The sequence below is a fragment of the Mycteria americana genome, chromosome 7 (genome assembly GCF_035582795.1).
Source record: "Mycteria americana isolate JAX WOST 10 ecotype Jacksonville Zoo and Gardens chromosome 7, USCA_MyAme_1.0, whole genome shotgun sequence".
NCBI lineage: Eukaryota > Metazoa > Chordata > Aves > Ciconiiformes > Ciconiidae > Mycteria > Mycteria americana.
This window is the reverse complement of record NC_134371.1, coordinates 12,835,666-12,863,153: the sequence shown is the minus strand read 5'-3', so window position 1 is coordinate 12,863,153 and position 27,488 is coordinate 12,835,666. Positions and strand designations below refer to the sequence as shown.

Genomic DNA, 27,488 nt, shown 5'->3' with positions numbered 1-27,488 from the left:
GCGGAGCGTTTGGAAGGAGGCAAAGCCGTCCCTCGCAAACCAACCGGCAATCCTCCGCGCCAAACCCACCCGCAAACCCTGCCGGCAGCAAAATGAGGTGAGTACCTCCGCGACGGGCTGACCCCGGGGTCCGGGGCGCTTGGTCTGGGGGCGCGGCCGGGCGGGGGGCCATCCCGCTGGGGAAGGGTTCCCTCTGGTGACCCTGGCTTCGGTTTCCCCACCCGGCAGCGAGCGAGGCGTTGCTCACGCCTCGGCTTCGTGCTGCAGCCCGGCTTGCGCGCCGGCATCCCGGCCGAGCCCGTGGGCACCGGCGCGGGCACCTCGGGTGACGGGCACGCAGCCCGGGCGCAGCGCTCTGCCGCGGTCCGTGGGCCAAAGGTGCGAGGGAGGCTGGACGTGCTGCAGGGTTTCTGTGCACGCCACGGTCGTTTATCACTTTTACGTGAGGTCAAGACTTTCCTGGCATGGGAAAGAAGTTTGATGTTGTTTTGCCTCCCCTGTTTAAAGGGAAAGCAGAGAGTTGCACCGGCAAACGGCCCGTTCGAGTGGAGGAGGTGATGCCCATTTACACCAGCTGAGCATCCAGCCCCGTGCATGTACTCTGACCAGAGGAGAAACAGATTTTCCCTTCACACATTTTTGTGGTTTCAGACAAGCTGTCAAAAAAAGGCATGTTCAACCTCACTCTGCTTGAAAGAAAAATCGATCCAAATTTCTCAGCTCCCATTAACTTTGCTTTGTAATGAAGAGCTGGGAAAAGTGATGGCACTACACAAATGAGCCCCAGAAATCTACTGCCCTGGTTTTGAAAGAACACAGGCAGGTTAAAAATAATTCACTTATATAGCTTCAATTTCCTCACCAGCATACCTAAATCAAGCCCTGATTTTGAAACCGGGTGTACGTGTACATGTGAGTAGTTCCAGCGCCTGTAATACACACCTACAAGCCTTTGCCAGGCCTTAGTACCTATTTCGGAAAGCGGAAATTTTCGTCTCTAATGGCTCTAATTTCCTGCATGTTCCTTTTCCTTGTGCACTCCACTGGGTGTAAAGAGCCTGAGGTCTGCTCCTCTTTCGGGGTCCCATGCAATGGCACAGGCTTTTGTGTTGGCACCTCCAGCACAGGCAGTGTTCTCCCCTTGCACGGAGAGATACTCGGTTTATGCTCGCTTTCATGCTTAAATGGAGCTTGAGGCTGGTGCGAGGTCAGCTGGACTGCCACTGATTTACCTGTCCTCTCTGCCCTCCTCTGGGACAAACAAGTTGGTAACAAGTTGGGACAAACTCTTTAGGCTGAGATTTTTTAAAAGCTGAGTCTGATGACAAAAGATCTCTAAGGATCTCACCGTCTGTGTGCTTCTCCATCTGGGGTGAGTGGTACTCCAAGAATTGAAGAGAAAAAGAAGAAAGGAAAAGAGAAGAAAAGAGAAGAAAAGAGAAGAAAAGAGGAAAGAGGAAAGAGGAAAGAGGAAAGAGGAAAGAGGAAAGAGGAAAGGAAAGGAAAGGAAAGGAAAGGAAAGGAAAGGAAAGGAAAGGAAAGGAAAGGAAAGGAAAGGAAAGGAAAGGAAAGGAAAGGAAAGGAAAGGAAAGGAAAGGAAAGGAAAGGAAAGGAAAGGAAAGGAAAGGAAAGGAAAGGAAAGGAAAGGAAAGGAAAGGAAAGGAAAGGAAAGGAAAGGAAAGGAAAGGAAAGGAAAGGAAAGGAAAGGAAAGGAAAGGAAAGGAAAAAAGAGAAGAAAAGGAGAAGAGAAGAGAAGAGAAGAGAAGAGAAGAGAAGAGAAGAGAAGAGAAGAGAAGAGAAGAGAAGAGAAGAGAAGAGAAGAGAAGAGAAGAGAAGAGAAGAGAAGAGAAGAGAAGAGAAGAACATAAACCAGTGGAGAGTAACATGCTGGGTTACACTCCTGGGACCCCGGTCCATCCTTGCCCAGCTGCAAAGACGTGTGCTGTTTATTGAGAGTCAACAATCCCAATTTGGCAGGATGAGGCTAAGCAGTAATAATAATAATGATACTTAGCAGTTATTGCCATGATGCTTTCATTAAACCAATTTAGAAAGCATCATTATTTTATTAAGCATCCTTATGTTTATTCTTCCATTAAATGAAGATTTGCCCATCAGAGCCCCATTAGTTAAAGGACGTGTTGCCAGCAGCTGCTGCTCCCAGAAGTGTGAGAAACACCGAGCTCCTGACGGCACTTGGAGCTGGCTGGGAGCTGCAGAGGTGCCTTTGCATCGCGCGTGGCACCTGCGTCACCGTCACCCGCCTTTCAAAGGGGCTTTCCCCTCCTGGGAGCCACGTGCAGCTCCCACCCTCACCTCCACCCCTCTGCGGCTTGGCAGGGGGTTTGCTCATGGTGACACCGTGCTGCACCTCCTCTCCCAGCCATTTCGACTGTGTGACCTTACACGATCCACTTGGGAAAAGAGACTGAGCCCTCAACAGGTTTTGGCGTTGCCAGAGTTTCATTTCATCTCCTCACATGTGTTTTCCAGGTACCCCCTAACCTGGTCCTTTTGTGCCTTGCTGCTCTGCGCGGCAGATGCCATCGAGCTGACGGACATGTTTGGGGAGATCCAGTCTCCCAACTTCCCCGATTCCTATCCCAGCGACTCAGAAGTGACGTGGAACATCTCTGTGCCTGACGGATTTAAAATCAAGCTGTACTTCATGCATTTTGACCTGGAGTCATCCTACCTCTGTGAATACGACTATGTGAAGGTGAGCTGTGATATTACGGGGCAGATGGTGAGGTAGACAGCAGACCTGTTTGGCCAGCTGAGAGAGGGTAGTGCTGGAAAAGCTGGGAACAAGCTGGTTTTCCCCATTTATTGGGCACAGGAGTTGTCAGTCCAGTGGACAACGAGGAGAGCACAGGTAAGCTGACAACATCCATTGGACTAGCAGCGAGTGGGACACGAGATTCAGAGCTTACCCACAGAGGACCAGATTTGTGAAAGTATTTGGGCACCTAATTCTCATTGGACCCAATGGGATTTACACACCTATGGGCTGGTGAAACCCCTGTGGCTAAACACCCAGCCTGTGCCACTCCGATGCCAGCCACGTGCAAGGAGAATCCCTGAGTTGGGCACCCTTTGCCAGGCCATGGCCATGGGTGCACCTTGCAGCCAGCCTGGATCCCTGGCCGCGGCTTGCAGGCTCTTGGGACACCCTGTCCAGCCCCCAGGGAAGCAAAAGGGAAAGGTTAGACCTGAGCTTGAGGCTGCAAGTTGGGGTCTGCAGGCAGAGCCTTGCACAAGCTGCAGGGCACAGCCCCAAAGGCTCCCTTGGGTTCAATGCAAACCCATTTCACAGCTGAGATACAAATTTCAGGGCTGCTGCTGGCAAATACCTGCAGCACAAACAAGCTATGGAGGTTCCCAGGGAGCTGTCATGGCCAAAAACACAAAAGATTTCAGTCTGCTTCATTGCTGGGCAGTAATCCATCAGAAACCGCGGTGGGCCACACACTGCAGTGCCACAGAGCATCATTGCCTCTTGCCCCACAGGTCTCTCCAAGCAGGGCTCTCCTTCGCATCCGGGACAAGCTGGGTTCTCCATATCTTTGAACTTGGTCAGGTTTGGTGCTTTCTAGCAGACCAGCAGTAGCAAGCAGGTGCTTTCTAGGTTTGCCTGGCTGAACATGCCTTACTCCATTGCCTGGCACAAGCCTCGCCCTGCCCCTCTGCACAGAGGCAGGTGGAGGTTGCACCCAGGTCTGGAACTGCAGAACTCGGCCCTGGTGCTAGTTGCCAGCTAATTGAAATTACTATTTTATTCTTGCCCTAAGAAAACAAAGCAAACATTTGTGTTTTTTTTCCTCTAGGATCTGTTGTTCGCTGCTTTAATTTCCCCTTTGTGCTGGCACTCATTCTGCTACTAACAGCTCTCATTGAGGTTTGATTAGTTCTTTCTGCTTCTCCTGGATCTTCTCCAAGCACAAGGGCCAGGGACATATATAGAGATATATTGCTTTAAAAACCCAATAAGCTCAAGGAGCGGATTTCTTGGAAACTTTCCCCATTCCAAGCTTTACCCGTCCTCCCGCCCTTCATCCCCTGCTCATTTTTCCTTTTTCATAAGGCTCCCTGTTACTTGGCCATGGTGCCAACTTGGCACCATAGCTCTCTCTGCCGCTGGATTTCCATAAGAAGGCGGTATTTTTCACAGGGATTTAGATCTCAGCTGTATAAATTTGCTCAGGGCTGTAACTCAGCTTGCAGAGCCTCCACCACAGAATTACATTTGAAAAGTACTGAAAATGAATGGATTATGGGCGATCCGTAGGCTACTCTGCTGGGTAGGGGTGCAATCTTGATGCTGCCAAACCACCAGCTTAGAAAACATTAAGGAGAGCAGCAAATGACTCCATGGCTATTTTCCTCCGTGAGTCTGCGTGTCCAGCCTCTGTCTGCATCAGCGCAAGACGTAAAAACAGCATCAGCCCGCTCTTTGACAGAGGCCAACAGTGCATGGCTATAGAATATAATTATAGACCCAACACATATAGGTGCTTCTCTATAATATTCTGCCAGTCCCAGTGAAGATGCTCAGAAAGCCACAGGTGGTATCTCTGTGTTCAATGGCGCCCAATGGATTCCCCCTCCATGAACTTGTACCATTGCTTTCTGAACTCATGGGTGACTTTAATTTCTGCAGCATCCTGTGGCAGAGAGTTGCACAGGTTAAATATATGATTGTACTCCTGTGTGTGTGTCTGAAGAAACACCTTCTTGTTTGTTCTGACCATGGGTGTGACTGGGCTCTCCATCAGGGTCTTCATCATCTTGACTGCTATCATAAGACGGAGGTCAAAATGAGGACTGAACAGCCCCGATGCAAGGTGGGGACCCAGCTCAGGACAGGCAGAAAGCCGCTGTGCCCAGGCCTTTGCTTTCCTTACCTCCTTGGCTGCCCACACACCCAAGCTCTCAAGCAGCGTAGAAAGTCATCCTGAGCGGCAAGCTGAGGGCGAGCCGAGCTGTAAACCCGTGCAGATCTCTGCCTTCGGGGTGGTCTTCAGAAGGGAACAGTTTCCAGAGCTCTGAAACAATGGCTAATTAAAACAATAGCTGTTTATTTATATATATACAGACATATGCGTGCGCGTGTGCGTATATATAAAAAGAACATGGCTCCTAAAGAAATGCTCACAGACCGGGAAGCTTGTTTGTGCAAACAGGGTTGGCAGAGAGGGGGAGTGGTACTTCAGTAAGGAAGTGAGCCAGGAGGAACGGGAGGGACAGCCACCCCCAAAATACCCACCCAAAGAAGCCCCGCGCAGGTAGGAAACAGCAGCCGCACGCTGCCTCGGGAAGCCGAGCTCCGGGCCCCGGCACATTGGAGACAACCTCTCCCCGGGTTTTGGATGGCCGCCCTCAGCCGCCTGCCAGGTCCAGGGGGATGGGGAAGGAGCAGCCATCCGCATTGGGCTTTTGGCTCCTGCCCTCCGCCGTGCTCCTCGGCAGGCTCTGCCCAGCTCATCGCTGTCCCCAGGGAGCTGATTTGGGGGTTCCTTATTTGCAGAGGGTCTCACCATGGTTCACCCAGCTCCTTTCTGGGGTCACCCAGCACTGAGCTCTCCAGCACTGGCCCGGCGCACCCCGAAAGCCACGGCCATAACCAGGAAATCAGGTTAAATGACTTGACTAGTGTCACTGAGGAGCGCTGTGGCAGAGGCAGGGAGATGGGAGATGAAATCCCAGTGAAGGGCCAGAGACGGGAGATGAAATCCCAGTGGAGGGCCAGAGATGGGAGATGAAATCCTGACTTCTGAGGGACCTTCGTGAGTAAATCCCTGGGCTTACTAGGGAAATGTGAGCCTGGGGTCCTGCCCATGAGGTTTTGCACATCACTTGGTCAAGCCCTGGAATGAAATCAGCCCCTGAGGGCTTGGCAGCCAGCTTGGGACCAGCTCCTTGACTGAAGTGAAGATGGGGCCTGTGGTGAGAGGATTTCCCCCCAGTCAGCCCACAGCAAGTCCTTGCTGGCTCACGGTCCTCGTGCGGTTACATCTCGTCACCCCAATCCCTACCACTGAGTCCTGATTCAGGACGGCACACGTTTGAGACCTGGCAGGTTTCAGCACATGCCACAGGGCTTTCCCTTCACTCCTTCAAGCCCAAGGGTCATCTGTGATGGGTGTCTCCAACTGTGCATGGGTGCAGGAGGGCAGAGGGGTCCGTGACACTTTGTGGGTCTGGTGGGTCCCATCTCCCCTGACACAACCCAAGTCTCCCTTGGATGCACCTCTTCATGTTGTGTTCAGACTTCAGCCCATGTGTGGCACTTCGGAAATCTTCTGCAGCTGCTATTCACACCCGTGTCCCCAGGGAGGATCTGTGCCATTGGGTGCTCACCCAGCCAAGACACCTACTAACCCCATGTGTGGGTGCCCAGGAGCTGGCCAGGCATCTCAGGCAAAACTAGTGGCTGCAAATAAATTTGCTCAAGGGTGGCCAGGGGTGGCCCAGCTGAGCGCAGGAGGCAGTTTTTGTGAGCCCTGATGAGGGGCTGGTGAGGGGAAAACAGGGGTATGAGCCAAGCTGGGGCGGCAGGGCTGCAGGCAGAGCATCAGCTAGTGCCACCGCCCTGGAAAGCGGTGCTCGGGGAGGGGGATTCTGAAAGATTTGCGATGTGACAGAGCCACGTCCCCCTGAGGTTTGGCACGGTGTTTAGGGTGCATAGCAGATCGGCTTCGCACGCAGCGTCCTGGGCTCACAGCGTGCCATCTCCTGCCACGGGCGATTCGCACAGGGCAGGGCTGTGGGCTGCGCCGTGCCGAGTGCTCGGCAGCACTGTCCCTGGGGACACCCTCGGTGCTCGACGCGGCGCTGGCAGGGGCCGTGCAGGGCCAGGGAAGGAGCTCGATGCTGCGTTCAGGGCAGTGCATGCCCAGCCTGGGGCTGCGAGAAGGATGCACGGGACCCATTTACACCTTCCTCTCTCAAAGGAGAGGGAAAAAAGCACAAATCGGGGCTTGGCGTGAACTGGGGGTTCAGGAGAAGAGCATCCTCTTTTGGTGCTGTCAGCCGGCCTCAGCCAGGGCGTAATCCGTGCCCCGGGGGTGTGGGGTCCCAAGAGGAGCACTTCAAATCCCAGGAGGTAGCTGGGAGGCGGGGAGGGCTCAGGGCTTTGCTGCTCGCCTCTCCCATCCCGTTGGCTCTGCACAGAGGAGTCTGCTGGGACCCGCCACCCCCTGCACCGCTGGGGACCACAGTCACACCCCATGCAGGGGAAGCGGGAGGATAAAGCATGGGAGCGAGCCAGCAGGTCCATCAGCACCCCAGCATCCCGCCTGGGCTCTCCTTGCACACCCAGGCCCCCCAGGGAACAGGCCTGGCCCAGAAATAGGGCATGTGGGCACAGCAGCCTGTGGGAGGGGATGGTCTCCAGACATCGAGCCAAGTCCACAGCAGGGGAAACCAGCCATCCTCCCCTTTCCCCCATGGCGCGGCTGCCATGTATGTTCCCGTGGAAATTCAGGTGCACATTTGCACACGAAAGGACCCTTCGTGTATATTGAGGAAAGTCTGGGTGCATGCTGGGGAGAGGATCTCCAGGAGACCTAGATGAAGGCTCCTGCTGGGGCTGTCCCATCCCTGCCTCATTTCCAACAGTCAGCAGCAGCAGCAGCAGCAGTCATTTTGCAAAAAAGCTCCGTTCATCTGGGTGTTGCCTTCTTGCGCGCACTCTAACTGCAAGGCGGCTCGGCAGGGGCTGTTTCATTCCCTTCCCTGTCTCTGAGCGTCTCCTCCCCATGTCATGTTCCCAGTGTCTTCAGCCCAGCGCTGCGATTTCTCTGACTAATGAGCCATTTATATATATTACAAGTGGTATGTTTGGCCTTCATCAGTCCAATTAGTGCATTCCTGGAGGGCTGGAGGGGGGGGGTGGCGCCTGCGTTTCCGTATTGCCGGCTGCCTGCTCCTCTCCAGCAGCAGACACTGAACCACCGGGCCAAATTCCCCTCGGTGTTCATGGCGTTCCGTTAACCCACCCGCTGCAGGAGGCATCTCCAGAGCATCGCTGCTCCGGCATCCCCAGCAGCCCATGCCCTGGGGCAGCGTTTCTTTGCTGCCGAGCCAGGGCACCCCAGCTCCTGCCTCCGGCCCCGAAGGGGGAAATCGATATGGGGCAAAGAGGGGCCACACGGCTTGGGTCACCACTTCTCTTGGCCACAGCCCAAGCCAAAACGCAGGGGGACAGAGCCACAGCCGGGCAGGGACCCCCATCTGCCTCCATCCAGAGAGGCAGAAATCTTAACAAGGGAATGAGGAGGCAAGCAGAAACAGGGAAGACGGCAGGAGGCAGTGGCAAGGGTAAATTTAAGGCACGAGAGTGTCGCTATATTTTATTTTTCAAAGGAGGATTCTTTCAGCGTATTTTTATAGGGAATTTCTCTGCGGCAATTGATATTTCCCTCAGGGACACATCTTCTCTAGTGAAAACGTCGACATCATGACCCGAGAGGGAGAAACTCCAAACAAACAACCAGGATTTAATTACCAGCCTGCTCGCTGGATGTAAATGATCTATGAAAAAGTATACAGTCCTCAGCAGAAGCAGCAAATATTAACCAGGGATGATGACCTCTCTGTTTAGTTTACTGCTGGAGGGCTGTCTCTGCTCCCTGTGGCTCGGGGCATGGGACCCGTCACAGATAAGGGGCCGTGGATACCTTCGGCGAGGAGAGCACGGCTCTCCCGGGCCTCATCCTGCCGCTCCGGGGCTGTATCCAGGGATGCTGGGGGCAGCGTCAGGGCTGGCCCCACGGCGGGAGCATCCTCGGGCCAAGACGCGGGGCACGGGGGAGGTTTTCCCGTGCTTTGGGGATGCTGTGCTGCGGGTCCTGCACCGGCCGGGGCTGGAGGAGAGGGCTGGGAGCTCACGCGGTGGCTCGTGTGTCCCTGCAGAGGTGACAGCCACCAGCCCCGTACGGAGGAGCTGGCTGGAAATTGCTCCTTCCCACAGCTTTCCTTAAGAAAAAGCAGTTTTTGAAGAAAAGGCTGCGTGTCGCGCATTTGCACGGCCAAGACTGAGTATCGGGGCCGAAATGCCGTTTTCCTTCGCTTTTGGTGATGGCGCTCCCATTTTTCAGTCTGAAACACTATTTCATTTCAAAACAATCTTTCTTTCAGATTTAAAAAGATTCTAACGCACCACAGTATATTTCAAAGGGATTGAAAACAGATGGATCCCAAATTACTTGTTTTCCTTTTTTTTTTTTCCTTTTTTTTTCAAAACACTGTTTCACAAAAAAAATTAGAATTCAATTGGGTTTTTGTCCCAATGCGGGACGCGTGTTTTTTCTCCAAATTCTCAAAATTTGTCATCGGAAAGTCTCTCTCTTTTCTGGCCAGCTCCAGCTTGTATGAGAGGATGGAAAATATCTGGAGGCAATGTCAAGGCATGCTGAGTTGCCATTTCCACATTGGCTTTCCCTGGTGTGAGCGAGTTTCCGCCTGCTTGTTCAGCCCTGGGAAATTTCCCTTTCAGCCCCAGACCCTCCCTGGCCAGCGCATCCCGAGGGTCTCCAGGAGATGGGGATGCAGCCAGAGGAGGGTCTCGCCTCGCAGAGGCCACGCAAGTCGGGGACAGCATTGCAACACCTCCGGGAACCCGTGGGTCCCCGAGCAGGCGGCTGTTTTCCGTGGGCATGGGCTGGGGGGCTGCACGCTTCGTCACGGCCTCAACAGCGTTGGCTTGGCGTAAGCGGCGGGAGCTGGTGTGGTGGTGTCCATCGCATTCCTCGGCCGAGGAGTTATTCATATTCAAATCTCCTGGGGGAAAGCAGGCAGGGTGCTGGGAACAAGCTGAGAGATATTGTGGTGGAGACAGGGGCTGGAGGTGGGATTTGCAGGAGAAGGAGATGGGGTCAATGCTGAAATGGGGAAAACGGCAAGGACAAAGGAAGGGAGGAGGTTTCCAGGGAAAACCGGAGGGGTTTCCTCAGGTATTACAGTGCTTGAAGGCACAGGCATGGCTGTGCTTTAAAGGGATGCACGTAGAGGCTAGTGAGCATGCTGACATGACAACGGGGCACGTTGGCCCGTTGGTCCCTTCCTGTAGCCCTCTGGGCATGTGGCTCTGAGTCCAAACAGTGCCTGGTACTGCAGGCCAGGAACCAGACAGGGACCCTGGGTGGCAGGGATAGGACCGAGCTTGTCCAAGCCAGCCCAGGGGACAGAAACACCATCCAAATTATGGCTGCTGCTTTGAGCTGATGCAAAACCGATGGGCAGGGGCTCCTTTGGGGTCCCACGCCCTCCCAGCAGCACAGCCCTCACACAGATGCTGCTGCCCAGATCAGCATTTGGGCTGAGGGAGGAGGCAAGGGGGAGCGTCTCAGGTACCGACAGCTCTGAGTGGGAATGACACGGCCCGGGGCTGATTTTCACACCCTTCTTCCCTGCCGCCTGCCCGCATCCTCACCCCACCTCCCAAACAGGCTCCTTCCCTGCATCCTCCCTACTCCCCCCAGCTCCTCCCTACGTCCCGGATGCTACCTGCTCTCTCAGCATCTGCTTCAGAGGGTGACCACAGGCAGGAGCAGGCAGACCTGAGTTCCTGCGTTCATTTTGCAGAAATCATTTAATTGCCTTACTGCAGTAACGGCATCTCAGAGAGCCGGAGCAGTGGGAGTCAGACCTGCCATGCTCTGAGCATCCCCAGGGCCACGCTTGGCTCCAGAAGGTGAGGTGAATGCAGCGGGAATGGCTGGAAGTTGATTTTTAGGGCCAAGGCAACGCAGAGCTGAGCAGGACGTGGCACCCAGGGGTGCAGAGCTGCATCCTTAGGCTGTGGCCATCAAAGGCTGCCAGCCGGGCAGCCTGCCCCATGGAGACACTGCTGAGCCCTGGCAGGGGACAGGCTGGGCAAGCGCAGGCAGAGACCCGAGCTCTCAGGTGCAGAGCGTGACTGCAAGCCCAGCCTGACCTCCCCCAGGAAAGCACCACAGGGTCTCCGGGCTCAGACACCCACAGCCCCATGCAGAGAAAATTCAGAGGTGACCAGCACTGGGGAGCACGCCGGGGACATATCAAACTCCTGCACTATCCAAGCGCTCAGCAGAGCCCAAGGGGCAAGTCCGAAGCCCTGCCAAGCGCTCACCCGTTCTTTCCGCTAACAGATTGAAGCTGAGGACCAGGAGCTGGCAACCTTCTGTGGGAGGGAGACGACAGACACCGAGCAGGCTCCCGGCCAGCAAGTGATCCTGTCCCCAGGGCCCTATATGGGGCTTACGTTCAGGTCCGACTTCTCCAATGAGGAACGCTTCACTGGCTTCGACGCCCATTACACTGCCGTGGGTAAGCAGCAGTTAAGCCTGCGGGACCAGCTTGCTAGCACAGCATAACAAATTTGCTAGGATCACATCCCAGGCCAGCCTTGGGGACCCTAGCAAGAGAAGTCCGTGTGTGCAGCCCTTGGGCCACATGGGACTCGCTGGGTGCTCGTGCGACCCACCATGTGGGACAACTAATTTCTCAGTGCTGTGGCAAATGGATTGATGCATGGGGTGACCTCCCTTCCTTGTTATCTCCATCCTAGATGTGGACGAGTGCCTGGAGAAAAGCGACGAGGAGCTGGCGTGTGACCACTATTGCCACAACTACATTGGCGGGTACTACTGCTCCTGCAGGTTTGGCTACATCCTCCACTCCGACAACAGGACCTGCAAAGGTACCGCCCAGGCACAGCTCGGACGTGGGGATGGTCACACAGAGGGGTCCCTGAGCAGGCAACAGACCTACCAAACACAGGCAAAACTGCCCTCTCTTGCTGCCAGGAGGGACAAGGTGCTTCTTCCCCTACAAACAAATAGCCTGGGACTGGAGAGCACCCAAGGCCCGCAGTCCTCTTGTGTGGGAAGGACATGTGGTTTCTCCCATGGGCTATGCTCCTCAGCTAAGCCCTATAGACCTCCTCAAGTCAGAGAAATGAAAAGGTTTAGTCTCTGCTCTGAATCTGCATCACGTAGATTAGCTGGGATTAGCTCTCCGTCCAGGAGCCTCTATGCCACAGGCATATTTGGAGGTTGGCTGTGTGAGGTTCTTCCTGCATGGACCCATATTCAGGGTCCATGGACCACCCAGCAGACCCCACTCCACTGGGAGGGCTCCTGAGGGTGGTCAGGGCTGGGACGTGGCTGGCAGGGCCCCGAGCGAGCCACGGCTGTGTTTCAGTGGAGTGCAGCGACAACCTCTACACCCAGAGGAGCGGGGTGGTCACCAGCGCCGACTTCCCCAGCCCCTACCCCAAGAGCTCGGACTGCCTGTACCGCATCGAGCTGGAGGAGGGTTTCTTCATCACCCTGAGCTTCGAGGACAGCTTTGACGTGGAAGACCACCCAGAGGTGACCTGTCCTTATGACTACATCAAGGTGAGCTGGGCTCTGCACACTCATCCTGTCCCACTCTCCTTTGTTTCCCCAGTGCCTTGGTGATGGGACCAAAATTGCCCCAGTCTAAACGGGGGTGATGAAACCAGCAGGATGAAAACTGAGCACAGGTGATGAAACCCTGTGCTCAGTTGAACCCATGTCTCTTACCATGTCTGATTTTGACCTCTCAGCCAATGGTGACCCTCTTTCTCTTCACATCCCCCCAACACATGGTGCTTAAGCCCTACTGATGCCACTGCAGCCCCATCCATCAGCCTCAGGGTGAAGCAATCCTCAGGGATCAAAGATCCCCCTCCAGCCACCCACTCTTCTTTCCCTTGGCAGATCAAAGCTGGCCATAGGGAGTTTGGCCCTTTCTGTGGAGAGAAGTCCCCGGGACGCATTGAAACCCAAACCAACAGCGTGCAGATCCTCTTCCACAGTGACAACTCAGGAGAGAACAGGGGCTGGAAGCTGTCGTACACAGCAATTGGTAACTCCTGCTGCCTTCCTCCATTTCCTGGGCTTGGGCAATGGGAAAAGCTTTATAAACCTGCAGGTGGAGACCATGAGTTTGGTGGCCCATGATCCTGTCTCCAGAAAGTGTCTGTGCCAGAAATCACCAGAGAGGAATAAAATAACATGGATTCTTTCCATCAAAGGGTGGGGTTTTTTTCCTATGCCAGATGGGCCCTGAAACAAGACCACATTGCAAAGCAGTGCAGTTTGGGGCAGCATAATTGCAAAAGGTACTGTTATTAGCTCCCAGCCTTGTAATGCCCAAAGCCAGGAGCAGCCCAGGACTGGGGGAAAGACCTGGATCCTCCACTCCTTCCAGGAGAAGAGCCTGGCTGAGCCATGTTAGTGTAGGTTAATAGCAAGAGCAAGGCAGGTATGTTCAGACCCTGCTAGAGGGACTGGGTGGCAGAGCTGGGACTCTCCATTTCCTCCACTTATTCAGCTGAGTTTTGTTTTTCTTCTTTTGCTCTTTATTCAAAGGAAACCCATGCCCACTGGTGCAACCACCAATCAATGGGAAAATCGAGCCTTCCCAAGCCAAGTACACCTTCAAAGACCAGGTTGTCATCAGCTGCAACACCGGATACAAAGTACTGAAGGTATGGGGTGACAGTGTGGAGCTGGGCACCTGGGTAGGAAAGGGGGGATCCTCCCAAAGCCATTGCATCTCTGTTTGAGAGAGTGAACGCAACCCACACACCATCCTTACCCCCTTCCCAGGGGCAAGGACAAAGCCTCCTCTGAGAGCCACCAACTTTCCTTCCCAAAGACGCAGAGGAAGAGAGGAGATGGCACTTTCCTGAGCCACACTCTCATCATCCCTCCGGAGTCGGCCAGCTCACAGGATGCCACACTTGGCACCTCTGCCAGAGAAAAAGTCAGCAAAAGCCCCGGGGGAGCTGCCAGGGCTCTGCCTGCTCCCCACCTCGGCGGGCGCTGGCGCAGCTTCCCGGGCAGCCCGCAGAGGCCAGCCTCCACAGACCAGGCGGTCCCCCGGGACTTTGGGACAGCTTCAGCAAGTCAAGAGGGCTGGGATTTTGGCAGGCCCTCTCCAGGAAACAGCTGAGAACCATGGGGAGCATGGGTGACTCACGTCATGGCTGTCTTCCCTCCAAACCAGTAGCCCGCTTTGACTTCCGACATGGAGCTGGGTATTTCTCTGATATCCTCCCGGACTCATCCGTCATGCAGAGCTGCCTCCTTACCTAACCCAGCACCTAAAACAGGAATAAATGCCTCCAGTTCTTCTGTATTCAGCATGCCACTGAGTTGCTGGCAACAAGAAAACTCAAGTTTTTCATTATGATTTTATTGCAATTTTTAGCCAGAAAAGTCCTCTTCCAGGGGGTCTAGATATATCTTGACTAAATCACCAAGAAATTGACTTTTTATGGAGAGAGGAGTTTCCTTGTCTTGTACATTGATGGTGTTTTTTGCTGGCATCTTCTGCACAGGATAACCTGGAAAGCGACTCCTTCCAGATCGAGTGTCTAAAGGACGGGACCTGGAGTAACAAGATCCCTATCTGCAAAAGTAAGGACACGTTTCCCCACCCCGCCAATGTCCTTTTCTTGCTGAAATAATTTCATGCTGAAGGGAGCTGCCCTGCCAGAGCAGAGTTCCTTATTCAGAGACACAAACCCAGCCAGAGAGTCTACGTAACTCTGAAAAGCTCTTTTGGCTCGTTCTTGGATAACATAACGGGGCTCGCTCCAAATGCCACAAGCAGGAGGTTGGTGCTTTTATTTAGATTACTCATATAACTTGAGTTGCAAGCCGCTTTGCTGTCTCCCTGTCAAAGAAAGAGCAAGCCTGGCTCTTGAGAGCTGGCTTTGTTGGATAAATCTGGGACAATTGGGATAATCTAGTTCCTGATCCAAATTTCCTTCCCAATGGAGGCTCACGAAGACCCAGGGCATTAGAGAGGTCCCAGGTGCTAGCCTAAACTGGGAACTGCTCAGCTAAGTGAAAGGGGAGAGAAAAGTTGCCCAAATATTTACAAACCTTAAAATGGGAGAAAAGGGGAGAAGAAAGGGGATGTCATTTGAAAGGATGGGTGACGATTTGCATCATCTCTTCTTTCATCTAACCCAGCTCCTCTCTCAGCTCAGGCTTGCAAGATGTACCTGATAACACTTCTTCCCTATCCCAAACACCCTCAGCCCTCAGGGAGGCCCTCACTGCTGCTCAGTCTGCTGTAAGGCTGGCCCAGAGAGAAGAAAAGCAGCAAACGTGCTCAGAGAAGGTCCCAAGACCTTCCAGGAGAGGCAGGATGAGATGATCTCAGGGGATGTTGGGATCCAAGCTCTCCCCATCTGGGCAGATCCTTTTTCTTTTAATGATACTGTGGATCTTACCTTAGTTTCCTGGAGTTTTAATTCATGTTTTCTCACTCAAAATGGAAAACGGGAGGCTCTCAGACCTGCTGAATAGATGCATATCTGAAAGGGCTCCTTAAAAAGTGTGGGTTTACTGATGCCTCTGCCCTACCAAGGATCTCCCCATTCCTACCGCTCTCACTACCACAGTCTCCCATTGATTTTATCCAGCTTGAGCAGAGATCAGATAAAAATTGGCGTTGCCTAATAAAAAAAGAACAAAAATCGAGGTAAATATTTTTAACCCCAGTAAGTATTATTTTTTGGAGAAAATTGAAATTATTACCTGCATTATTCCAGCCAGGCTGGAACTGGTCCCTTCTTGTGTGATATGACTCGCTACACTAAATTTCTAAGACTTTTTTTGGAAAGCCAAGAAGCCCCTCAATGGGCAGTTCAGGCCTCCAAACTGCAATGCCTCCCACCTCCCCAGGACGTCTGGGAGAGGCAGGGCATAAGCAAAAACAGTTTTAAAAAGCAATGCAGAAAATAGAAAACTGCTCAGCCAAGGGTGGATAAAATCCAGCTCCGTGGCCTGGCGAGGCTAAGCACAACCCCGTGACGGCTTCCCCCAGGTCACCCCGGCCGAGCAGAGCGAGCGGGTCCCCGGCACAGCCGTGGCTCAGCCGGCATCTGCAGCACCCTGGCACAGCTCGCCGGGCGCTCATTAACGATTTCTGGTGTTTTGGGGGCTGGGTTTCCTGCATGCCTCTCTCTGCTCGTCTACTAATTGGGCTTTCTCTCTCTGCTCTCCTCCTTCCCCTCTGCTTTCGGTGCAGCTGCAGATAGAGCCGACAACCAGACAGAGGGAAGAGCCGGCTCGGAGCAAGTGGCCGCATGAGGCTGGCGCCGGCCACGCCGCCCCGACGGGCAGCCTGTCTTGATGCCCCTCTCTGATCTGTCCGGTACCCAGGGCAGGTCCCCTTTGACCCTGGCCCAGCTGCCAAATCCATCTCCGTGGCTTGTCTAACCAGCATGGCACTCCTAACCCCCCCGCGCCTGGTGCTTTCTTAACTCCGTCTTGAGGAGGGGAAAGGAAATTTGGAGTCGAGCCCCCCTTTCCCGCTGCCACGCCGCCCCAGGGGAAGGGTGCCTGCCCGGCCCCGGCACCGCTACCCAGGGACCGCGCGCTGCCGCCAGCTCCCGGCACATCCTCCGCATCCCTCCCTCTCCGCTCAGATGCCTCGGCCCGGCTCAGCTCCCCTCCAAGGCGACGGTTGCGCAAGGAGTGCGGCATGGCCGCCTGGTTGTTTGTTTGTTTGTTTGGATTCAGCCTCCCGCTGCCCTTCCTCCCTGGCCTAGCGTCGCAAATAAGAAACACTCCTTCCTCTCCTCTCTCCGAGAGTCCTGGTGCCTTTCAGACCCCCCAGGCAAGGAGGCCTGGAGGATGGGTTGGCATCACCAGCCCTTTCCTGCAGGCACCGAGCCCTGGCACCGGTACAGGGGGATGGATGCTCCTCCGCCTCCCCTTTGCTCCCCACTGCTGGCCCGGCGGAGGTGAGGACGGGCTGGCCTCAGGCTAATTGCAGCTGAAGGAGGTCAGAGCCCAGTGTCCGGCCCCATTCATGTCCCCAAGAGCCCAGGGCATGCACCCTGGACTCCCCGAGGCATCAGAGGCTTCACTGGGAGGATGCTGGGATGTGGACCAGAGGCTGGGAGAGGAGGAGGAGGAGGCGCGTGTTGGGGAGCTCGGTCCACCTCTGGTCCTACAAAGACGGAGATGCTAAATGGCCCCTTTCCCAAGGCAAAAGTCTGGAAAGGCTCACGGCACAAACTCCGTCCCCTCACCCTTTCAGCAGGACCCAGGACACTGGTGGGGCAACACCTCTGTGCACAAGCCCATTCTCCAGGCATCAGGCCTGGGGGACACACAGGGAGGGGATGGGCTGTGCAGGCCAGTGGATGCTGCCCTGCAGCCATAAACAACCCCAGAGCAGATGTGGGAGCCAGGCTGCTCCCCCAACATCCATTCCCTCCCAGCATTCCCCAGCCCCTTATAAAGGTCCCACGGTTGCTGGCACCGTGGCGCAGGAACACTGCGCACCCAGGCACCATGCAGAGAGATCAGGAAAGCTCAGGCCAGCCGGGGACCCCTGGGGCTGGTGAGAGGGGTCTGTGTCCCTTCCTCTGCCCCTCTGCAAGGCACAGGTACCCAGAGCCGCTACCCAACCTGCCTGCACCCACACACCCATCCCATCACCTGCTGTCCCTACAGAGGGGGTGGAGGGGACCCTGGTGAACAGCGAGCTGCAGCGTTTTGCCATAAACCAGGCTTTTTTCACCCAAGCAGGTGGGTTAACCCTGAGCATAAGTACATGCCCCTGGTGACAGCTACTGCTTCTAGTGAATTCTCTCTTCATTAGCCTGGATCACTGCATAAGGAGTTAGGGCTCCTCTCTTTGCCCCCTTCCCATCCTGGAGACCCACAGAGCTCATGTCATCCCTGATGCACAAGACCTGCTTTCTGCAAAGTCACCCATCCCCTACTCAACCCCTCATCTTAAAAGAGGCAGAACCCAGCTCCACAGCACTGCATTTCCCAGCAGGATCAGACCCCAGTTCCTGCCCTCCCCTGGGGCAGGGCCCCCGGGACAGGGCAAGGGGAGGCTGCACAGCATCACCTGAGTGTGCTGTGAACTGCCCACGCAGTGGGGAGCTGCAGCTCCCACGGGGTGACTCCGGGCTTTGGCGGATGAACCCCCTGCGGTCCTTCCTGGGATGGGTGGGACAAGCCCAATCCAGGGGAGAAGCTGGGAGGAGAGGCTGGGCAGGGCGCTGTGAGGGATCTGGGGGAGAAAGGGGACCATGGACAGGCCATGGGGAAGGGCAACGGCACCCTGGAAATCCTTGTCCTTCCATCAGACCCTGAGCCCACGCCAGGGATGGGTGAAGCAGAGCCAAACGTGCCCATGTCCTGGGGGATGGAGCAGGTGGGGTCTCACCCACATCTGCTGGCCTTCCCCCTGCCTGCAGACCAGCAAAGCCACACTCTCGATGTCCTTCATCTCCTGCCATCTCAGGACAGCCAGGACCTAGGGTTGCTCAGCCCTATCTGTAAATGCTTATCAGCACCGTTTGGTGAGCAAGACTCAGAGCAGGAGGGATGAGGCCACGCTCTCAGCAAAGCATTGTGCGTAGAGGAGCACCCCTGATGCATGGCATAGGTTAGTGAATCACTGCCTGCTTTTCCCTGCCCACTCCTACGGGATGCAAAGACATACTCTGCGACCATCGCTCAACAGATCTCACCTGCCAGGGCAGGTTTCTTCCCCTCTCAAAGGTATAGCAGAGAGATCTCACACTAAAGGAGGGGCTCCCAGGACTGGGGTCTCCAGCAGCACGAGTGGCGTTGGCCGTACAGCCTGTGGGTGAGCTGTGCTGCTGCTGTTCAGCAGTGCCGCCCGCGTGCCCTGTCTTTGCAGGATGGCTGTGGTGGGGTTTCACGGGACCAGGCTGCCCGGCCTGGGGACAGCCTCCTGCTGCCATGTGAGGCCATGTCATGCTGTGACCCCTGCAGTGCCCTAGAGAAAGGGGATACAGGACTATCCGGGCCCTCACTCTGCCCCATAGGACCACCATCATATGCCAAAGCCCAGCATTACCTGCCTGCTGGCTGGACGGACGCTCCAAGAAACAGCACAGGGCTCAACTCCCCTTCTGTGTTGGCTTTCAGTTGCTGACTGCAAAGCGCCGCTGGAGCTGGAGCATGGCTTTGTCACCTTCTCCTCCAGGAACAACCTGACCACCTACCGAGCAGCCATCCAGTACCACTGCCAGCACCCCTACTACCACATGGCCCCCAACAGCACCGGTGAGCAGTGGGGCCGGGCCGCGTCCCCACGGCACAGCGTGGGTGGGCACACGTTCATGTGTGCGTGTGTTTGCAAGTGGGGGGAGCTTGGGATGGTCACTCCGGGATGCTCTGCAAGCAGCAGGCTGTGGATGTAGCCTACACACGTTGTACCCTGCATCTGCACTGCCTGGATTGTCAGACTGGCCGCACTCTGCTCCGCAACGAGGTAGGATGGAGTTAGCACTGCCTGGTGCTTTGCCTGAGTGTTTCACAGCCTCAGCAGAGCAGTGTGGTTGTTCTTCTGTGCTCTGCCTTCTCACCCTGCCATCTGCTCCCTGCAGCGTATGAAATTTTCTGTGTCTCTGTGAAAGGAGCTGCTGCTGGAGAGAGCACCAGGTCCAGCAGCCTCAGAAAGGGCTCCACAAGGCTCCCCATCCCAGCACCCAAATGTCCAGCATAGCCAAAGCTGAACAGATAGCAGTGGGATCATGGCAGACTGAGTTTCCCCCTTATCCCCCTGGTCCACAACCACTGAGACACCACAAGGTGCTTTGCCAAGCACCACAGGTCTCTGCACCCTTGGGACCAAGCTCTGGACAGCAGAAGGGGTATGCACACACCCCAGCCCTTCTTCCTCCTCGTCCCTCAGCAAGCAAAGCCAAAGGATTTCCTCACATTCCTGTCTCCCTGCTCATATCCCCCTGCACACCCTCTGGCCCCACACATCTGGTCCCAGCATCCCACATGCATTAGCAGAATGGGCACTGGCAGCATTAATGGGGCAGCAGCTGCCAGCCGAGGCTGAGGGCGCAGCACAGCCCTCCAGACAGCTAAAGGCAATGAAACCAAGGATGGTAGCATGTCCCCTGCATGGGGCAGGGCTGCCAGGGCCCACGGGGGAATGGAATACAGAGAGCGTAAAAGGGAGGTCACCTCCTGCTCTGGAAAAGGGTTCAAAGGGTCCTGACAGCTGGGAAGCATCTCGCTGCAAAAGACACCCCCTCATGCCAGGACCACATCCCAGCTAATGCTTTGCTTTCTTCCAGCCACCTACACGTGCGACGCATCAGGGGTATGGAGGAGCGAGGAGCTGGGGACCAAGCTGCCGTCCTGCCGACCAGGTACGAGTGCTGGGGCGGCCGGTTCCCACGGCCAGGGGCGCAGAGCAGGGACGTGGGCAGGTGGGATGCCTCCAAGCCTGACATGACCTGCTGCTTCCCTAGGCAGGGACCCTGCTCCCTGGTGACAATGCCATATGCCTTGGCTATACATATCCAACTGCTGCAATGTATGGCCGGGAGGGTGACGGGGACAGAGGCCTCCTGCTATCCCAGCTGGCCCAGACAGTCAGGATGCAGTGGTGGCACTGGGCAGCAGTGATGCGGGCATGTCTCCCTGGCAGTATAGGGCAGCAGTGGGGTCACAGCCATCCCGGCTGTCAGGGCTCCCCGAGCTCCCTGCTCCAGCAGATGAGGAAACCAGCAGCCTCAGGGCAGAGCTCACTGGCCGTGTTCAGCCTCCAGCATCACCGGAGGTGGCTCCAGCCAAGGGCAGAGCATTACCTGCCCAGCGCCGCTGGCTGTCAGCTCCCATTAGCAGTGTGTCCACATGCAGGAGCAATTAGCACCTCTCCAAGCCTTGCAGAAAAACCCAGCCGCTTCGCAGGGAAGGAAAAGTCCCAAGCCTTTGAGCAGTGGCAGAAACGTTTGCAGCCAGCAAGTTTCCAGGCCAGGCGCCCACTCAGGATTAAACAAAAGTCCCTGGGACATTGGCTGGCCATAGCCAAGCATGGGGCCAGGTCTGGCTGCCAGGCAGGGGCTGGAGGCAGCCTCGGGTGCGGGTTGTGGTTGGATGTGCAGTGACAGCTCTCCGGAGAGGTGCAGGGATCCGGCTGCCATGCAGCAGCTGCAGCTGCAACCACCCCAGGGTTCAGGAGCTGGCTCAGCCCCATGGCAGGTACCTGCTCTCCAGCCACGCTGAGCGGCTGCAAGGCCAGAGGAGGGGCCCCCTGAGATTCCCTGCAGCCCATGGAGCTCTGAGACCAGGGCTGTGGCTGCTCTTGTTGCGGCGACTGCTCCCTGCATCTCTCCTTGATGTTTCAGCCTGAACTAATTTGAGCTGGGAGCATATGGGGACATCTTGTGGGGCCATAGCTGTTTTCATGGGCCATTTCCAGGCCTCCTGATTAGTGACAGAAGTCAGAGAGACTTCAGGAAAATGGAAAATCCCAGAGAGAGGGTGATGCTCTCCTGAGATCGGGATCTGCAGGCAGCAGCTGTCCAGCTGCTCTTCAGATCTTCCCCCATGTCTCACGCCACCTCCCCATCAATAGAAACTCCTCTTCCAGGCCACTCCACGCCTGCCTCTGCCATTAGTGGGAGCATTTGCAGCCTGGTCAGCATTTTTGATATGTAATTTAATAGAATAAATATTTGGCTGGATGCGCTTCCTCTAAAACCATCTCCCTGGGACGGCCGTCAGCTTTGGTGCAGCAGACCAGCTGGGCTGGGCTGGGACGCAGGAATTATTTGCCTGAGCACATTTTCTATTCCTTGCAGCACTGGGAAAGGCAGGGGAGTGGAGCACATGCAGAGACACTCACCATGCTCCCTCCCTGCCGGAGTTGCAGTTCTCCTAGCAGCAGACCCCAGCTGCAACGAATCCACGTTAGCAGCTCCTGGTGCTCCTGCCCTGGTTGCAAGGCTGACTCTCAGCCCCAACCCCATCGCCCTGGGGGTCAGACCCTCTTTCTGCGAGGCTTTGCATCCTCCCCTCCCAGCACAGGGGTCATCAGGGCAGAGTCCTGGCACTTTCAACAGAGGGTGTGAGTTCCCCGTGCAGACTCGGAGGGATGAGACCAACACCTGAGCTGCTGCAATTCGGGACTCTTCCAGCTGTAGAAGGGCAAGTCCAAATTGGCTCTCACAACCTCCCAGCAACATCAGCACCCCAAAGCAACCTGGCAGTCCCCCTCCACAGTGCTGCCACAGGCATGAACCAGCCCCACCACCACCAACCATGTCCCAGGGCTTAAGTTCCCCAGGGGCAGGATTGTCCCTGCCCACCCTGTCCAACCCTCTCAGAGCCACCTTCAGCATGCTGAGTCCCTTGTCTTCCTCATGCCGTGTCACACCGCCTGGATAAAGCTCCTGCAAGCAAACCAGGCAGCACATCAGGGCTCTTCAGACATTAATTCTGGGTCTGTTGAGGAGCTGAGCAGAGGGATGCTGGTTTGGCTGCCAGAATTGTGGTGAGGACTTGAGATGCAGGAGTAAAGCCCATGGTGCTAGGCAACATCCCACGGCCGAGCCTTCTCCAGCCACAGCTCCTCCGGGAGGGCAAATGCCATGGCCATGAGACCACAGATCTCGTGATGGGTCTCAGAGCGAGGGGTGAGGCTGGGCTGATGTCAGGCTCCAGTCCTCCCACCGGCGTTCCCCTGGGTTTCTTGGCACACTGAGCAGGAGCTGGACAAGCAGCTGGATGCTCTGGGAAGAGCTGAGCAAACTCACAGGGCATGGTGAGGCTGCAGGATTACTCATTTGGCCTTTCTGCTTCTGAAGTGGCGTAGATCCGGCCAAATCGCTCTAGAAACTGAGCTACAAAGTGAGGAATTGCAAAGTGCAGGCTGGCCCTCAAGCTATCTCCTTGTTCCACCTACCAGCTCAACTGTACAACAACCATTTAAGTCACAGCCCTGTTTTACTGCAGTCCAGGCTTGGCAGAAATCATAACATCTGCCAGGTCTTTGAGATAACAGAAGGATCCCTCCACTTGCCCTTCCCTAAGGAATCTGGTAGCATCATGGTACCCATCTGGAGCACAGATCACATAGGTGTAAACCAAGACTAAGGTCTGATACTACTTAGGGTGCTTGAAGTCCCACCCTGGCTCACGTGTTTTGCTGAATCCATGCCTGACTTCAGTGTCAGGAGATCTGGTATAGCTTTGGAGTAGCTAACCCTGGATGAAAGTCTCCACGGCCCTGTAGTGTGTTATACACAATTCTGACTGTCCATATTCATTCCCAGTGGGCAACAGCTCACTCTTTACATCAGATGAGCCTGTTATTTGCAGGGTAAATCCTCCAGCCTGTTATTTGCAGGGTAAATCCTCCAGCCTGTCTGGAGTAGAGGCCCAGCACATGGGACCTTGGCAAAAGCCCACCCTTTTCATCAAGGGCTTTCCACCTCCCTTTGTGACAGGGCCACATGTGCTGCAGCCCTGCCCTGGCAGGTGCCAAGAGCTTGACCCTTCCCAAGCCCCGTGGAGACTGTTTGGGCCTGAGACTCACCTGGGCTGGTAGCCAAAAGTGTGCCTAGAAAGTCCACGGTCTCATGGCCAAGAGCATTCACATCATCCTTTCACAGCCTCCAGCAAGGGTGGGGAAGGAGAAGGCGGCTGGGAGGCTACTTTTTTGAAGCAAACTTTTGGGACTAACTGAGCCTTGACTGCCCATGACCAAACCCAGGATGGACTCCCACGGAGCCAGGACAGCAGGAGCAGGGAGCTCCCAGCTCTGAAGATGTCTCCTTCCCTGGTCCAACATGGGGTCTAGTGGCTCAACTTGGTTTCAGTCCTGTCTCATTGCCAGCAGAAGAATGGCCTGTTCTGGGCAAGCTGCCATAACCACGGGAGCCACACAGCTGCACTCCAGGGTGCATGCGCACTGGGGAGATTCAGGGGGACTTTGGACCCTCTGCCCCACCATGAAGGTATTGCAGGCCCCAAAGTTCCAATGACGGATGGTGCTGAGCAATATGCTTTCATCGTTGCAGGTAGATTATGCCAAAGGCCTAGCGGTACCTCCTGGGACAGCTGCCTGAGATCCTCCCTTGGGTCTCCCAGGGTGCCATGTGGGAGCAGATGCCAGGACTGGGGTTTCCATGGGCACCTGGGGAAAGGTGGCCCAAATCCTGGAAACCAACAGGCTCTACTGACCCATAGACAAGACACTTCTCTAATCTATGCCTCATTTTCCACAGCCACAGAAAGCATAGGACATCCAGAGGGCTTGGTATGGCTATTTTTAACTCTTGAAGAGCTGGACCCAATTGTCCTGGGGCTGTGAGCAAAGAAAGATGCTCTGTACTCCAAAAGTATTGCCGGAATAGCTCAGACAGCAGAGAGACGGGAAGAGCCCAAAGTCACGTAGCAGGTTGGTGGCAGAGGCAGCACGAGCACTGAGGTCTCCTGGTCTCATGTCTGAGCCATCAGGCTTAGAGAAACATAGGGTGGCTCCTACTTCACAGAAGAAAGTGGACAACTCATGCGGGCTTCAGACTGGCCTCTTTGTCTGTGACTAGCTTCACAAGGGCTGAACAAGGTCACCCCACCATCCTCATGGAAGAGCAATAGACTGCCCCTTTCTCAAACCGCTGCCACCAGAAATGGTTCCACCAGGCAACGAAGAGACGAAAGGAGCTGGGGCTGCCTTTAGGAAGCAAAATCCTTCAGAAGGACAGATGTGTTCCTTTCCCAGATATACCTCCAAAGACCTGTTAGCATAGGGGATGAGGTGTAATGCCCAGCCTGCTCCAAGCTCTGATGCACGCTCTGCCAGGAGAAGGTGAAGATGGCAGGGAGGATGGGCTTTGTTCACCGAGAAAAGGAGAAGAGTTGCCATCTACGGAAAAAAAAGACACAAGTGAGCATTTGGTTTGAGGATAACCAGCCATGTGGCATAATCTACAGGGATGTCCCTTTTCATTTGTTCCCTAGGTAAGTGCTGGGAGTAATTGTCCTGTCCTTTTTGTCCCCAGTGTGCGGGCGGCCGGCTCGTCCTCTGCCTGGGATCATCAAGCGCATCATTGGAGGACGAAATGCAGAGCCTGGCTTCTTCCCCTGGCAGGCCCTGATTGTGGTGGAGGACATGTCCCGGGTGCCCAACGACAAATGGTTTGGCAGCGGGGCCCTGCTCTCAGACTCCTGGGTGCTGACAGCCGCCCACGTGCTCCGCTCCCAGAGGCGAGACAAGACTGTCATCCCTGTCTCCAAGGAGCACGTCACCGTCTACCTGGCCCTTCATGACGTGAGGAATAAGATGGAGGCTGTCAATCGGACAGTGGAGAAGATCATCCTCCACGAGGAGTTTGACATCCAGAACTATAATCATGACATCGCTCTGGTCAAGCTGAAGGAGAAGGTGACCATGGGGAAATACGTCATGCCTGTCTGCCTGCCCCAGTTTGAGCACGAGCTGGAGGGGCCTCACCCTAACACACTGGGGCTGGTGGCTGGCTGGGGTATCTCCAACCCCAACATCACGGTGGACGAGATCATCAGCTCAGGCATGAGGACGCTGTCCGACATCCTGCAGTATGTCAAACTGCCGGTGGTGCTGCACGCCGAATGCAAGACCAGCTACGAGTCGCGGTCAGGGAACTACAGCGTGACCGAGAACATGTTCTGCGCCGGCTACTACGAAGGTGGGAAGGACACTTGCTTGGGAGACAGTGGAGGAGCCTTCGTCATCCAGGACCCAGGAACCCGGAGATGGGTGGCCCAAGGGCTGGTCTCATGGGGTGGCCCCGAGGAGTGCGGCAGCAAGCAGGTGTACGGTGTGTACACCAAAGTCTCCAACTATGTGAACTGGGTGGAGAAGAAAACAGGCTCCTCAGAGCGATGGACATTTCTGGACCCCGAGCTGGAGAGATGAGTGACTAAGCAGCCTGCTGCCGCAGCTCCCTTTCTTGTTGTTGTTGGTTTTTAATATGCTCCAGACTCTGGTCTTTCGCAAGCAGTAGCCACGATGCTCAGCGCACGCCAGGCCTTTGCCAGCCCTCCACGTCATTTGTTTCGCTTGGTCCCACGTCCCTTCGCTTGTGCTCTTAGGAAATTCTAGCTAGGGAGCTGGGGGAAGGAAGCGAAGGGTGAGATCTCAGCCAGCATCCTCAGCTTGTGCTGCCCATCTCCAAACCTCACCCACGCTCCCAGGGAGCCCCCCTCCAAGCCAGGACAAAGGCACAGCAATGGAGGCAGCATTTCCCTGCCACCAAAGCTTTGGGCCATGCACAGAGAATTGCCTCAATCCCCGAGGCTCTCCAGCTAGATCTTCCCTTCAGACAATGCAACTGCAGGAGCTACAGAGGCTACGGACAGCACGGGAAACCCAGCTGGGCAGGCCTGGACCTCACAGGTCCCCCAGCTTTTCTGTGCAAGGAGTAGAGAGAGAGCCCTAGGGGTTTGCTAGTATTTTTATTTGTAAACAAATGTCCCTGCCTGATGGCATCTCAGGTGATGTCCACCTGGCCCCAGGGATGTGAGGATGCATGCACATTAGCCCTAAACTTCAGCCATGGCTGGAAAGCTAATGGCTGGCAAGACAGCACCAACCCAAATGGGCTACCCTTACCCCACCATGTGGGATGGGTGCCCCACAGAGGACACAAGGACAGGGAGTGGGGTTTGGACTCAGTGTCACCCTCACCTCCAGCCACCAAAACTTCTCCGACCCTCAAGCCCTCTCCAGTACTCCCCCGAGACTAGCTCTTGGAATGGTTTCCAGCCACAGCAGACCTCCCAAGGAAAGTTTTCCAACACATGAGACAGCATCACATCTACTGTACCTAAGCAATACTTATTTTCAGCAGAATCATTTCAGATAAAATGCCCTTCCTTGGGGTTTCACCTCTTCTTTAGGAGCCTGGGTAGTCCTGCATGGCAGTGCATTCATTCTTGCAAGAACCTAGTCACTTTTAAACTGCTTTTAAGGCCATTGATTTGGCTGATTTACAGGTTACTGATGGTGTTCAGTGTTTGTTCATGGCTCTTCTGGCCTATTGCAGGTGTCCAAGTCATTCTAGACTGACCTCAACTCACCTAACACACCAGAAGTATTCATATCTCCCCAGCCTCCCTCCATGGCCCATGCAGACAAGTAAGCCCCCACCAAGGAACAAGATCAGTTGAGCTTACCTTCCTTCAGTGGGGACATCATCTCCTTCACTTGCCAGCAAAGCCCTCCTATAGCTGTAAGCAACATGCAAAAATTGCCTGCTGTCCTCTCTGCATGCCTGTAGCCTCCTTTGGGCCTGTCCTCCTCCTCCTCCTTTGGTTTTGCCATGCAAGGAAGGAGTCAACAGTGAATGAGCCACTCTGCCATTCTGCTATCGTCCAAAAAGCCATTTGTAGAGCATGTAGAGGAGCAGGAGGCCTAAGGAAGGTCAAACTTGCAGACTTGCTAAGAACTGCACTCTTGGCTATGTCATGTAACTGCAAGGTATTTTTATATAAATATATCTATTTCTTTTTTGATACTACATTCTGTAAAATATCCGACGTCATGTAAGGATGGTTCTGTGTAATCTTCCTCCTGAGAACAAAATAAAACTTTGATATGTACTGAGTTTGTGCCCTGAGGCTTTTATTCCAAGAGGGACATGGTCAAGGCTGGTTGCTAGTCTCTGCCACGCA

The 27,488-nt window shown here is 55.1% G+C and overlaps 2 protein-coding genes across 2 annotated transcripts; both read left to right on the top strand.

Moving 5' to 3' along the window:
* On the top strand, positions 1 to 27,288 carry LOC142413039 (mannan-binding lectin serine protease 1-like). Its single transcript, XM_075509081.1, has 11 exons — positions 1 to 97; positions 2,494 to 2,719; positions 11,133 to 11,310; positions 11,552 to 11,683; positions 12,187 to 12,383; positions 12,729 to 12,876; positions 13,383 to 13,501; positions 14,357 to 14,435; positions 18,954 to 19,091; positions 20,120 to 20,194; positions 26,861 to 27,288. Exons 1-11 carry the CDS (start codon positions 93 to 95, stop codon positions 26,881 to 26,883), a joined length of 1,320 nt encoding a protein of 439 aa, XP_075365196.1. The 5' UTR covers positions 1 to 92; the 3' UTR covers positions 26,884 to 27,288.
* Positions 23,621 to 26,125, top strand: LOC142412830 (coagulation factor IX-like). Its single transcript, XM_075508681.1, has 3 exons — positions 23,621 to 23,788; positions 24,462 to 24,573; positions 24,836 to 26,125. Exons 1-3 carry the CDS (start codon positions 23,621 to 23,623, stop codon positions 25,729 to 25,731), a joined length of 1,176 nt encoding a protein of 391 aa, XP_075364796.1. The 3' UTR covers positions 25,732 to 26,125.
* Positions 27,289 to 27,488: the final 200 nt, after the last annotated feature.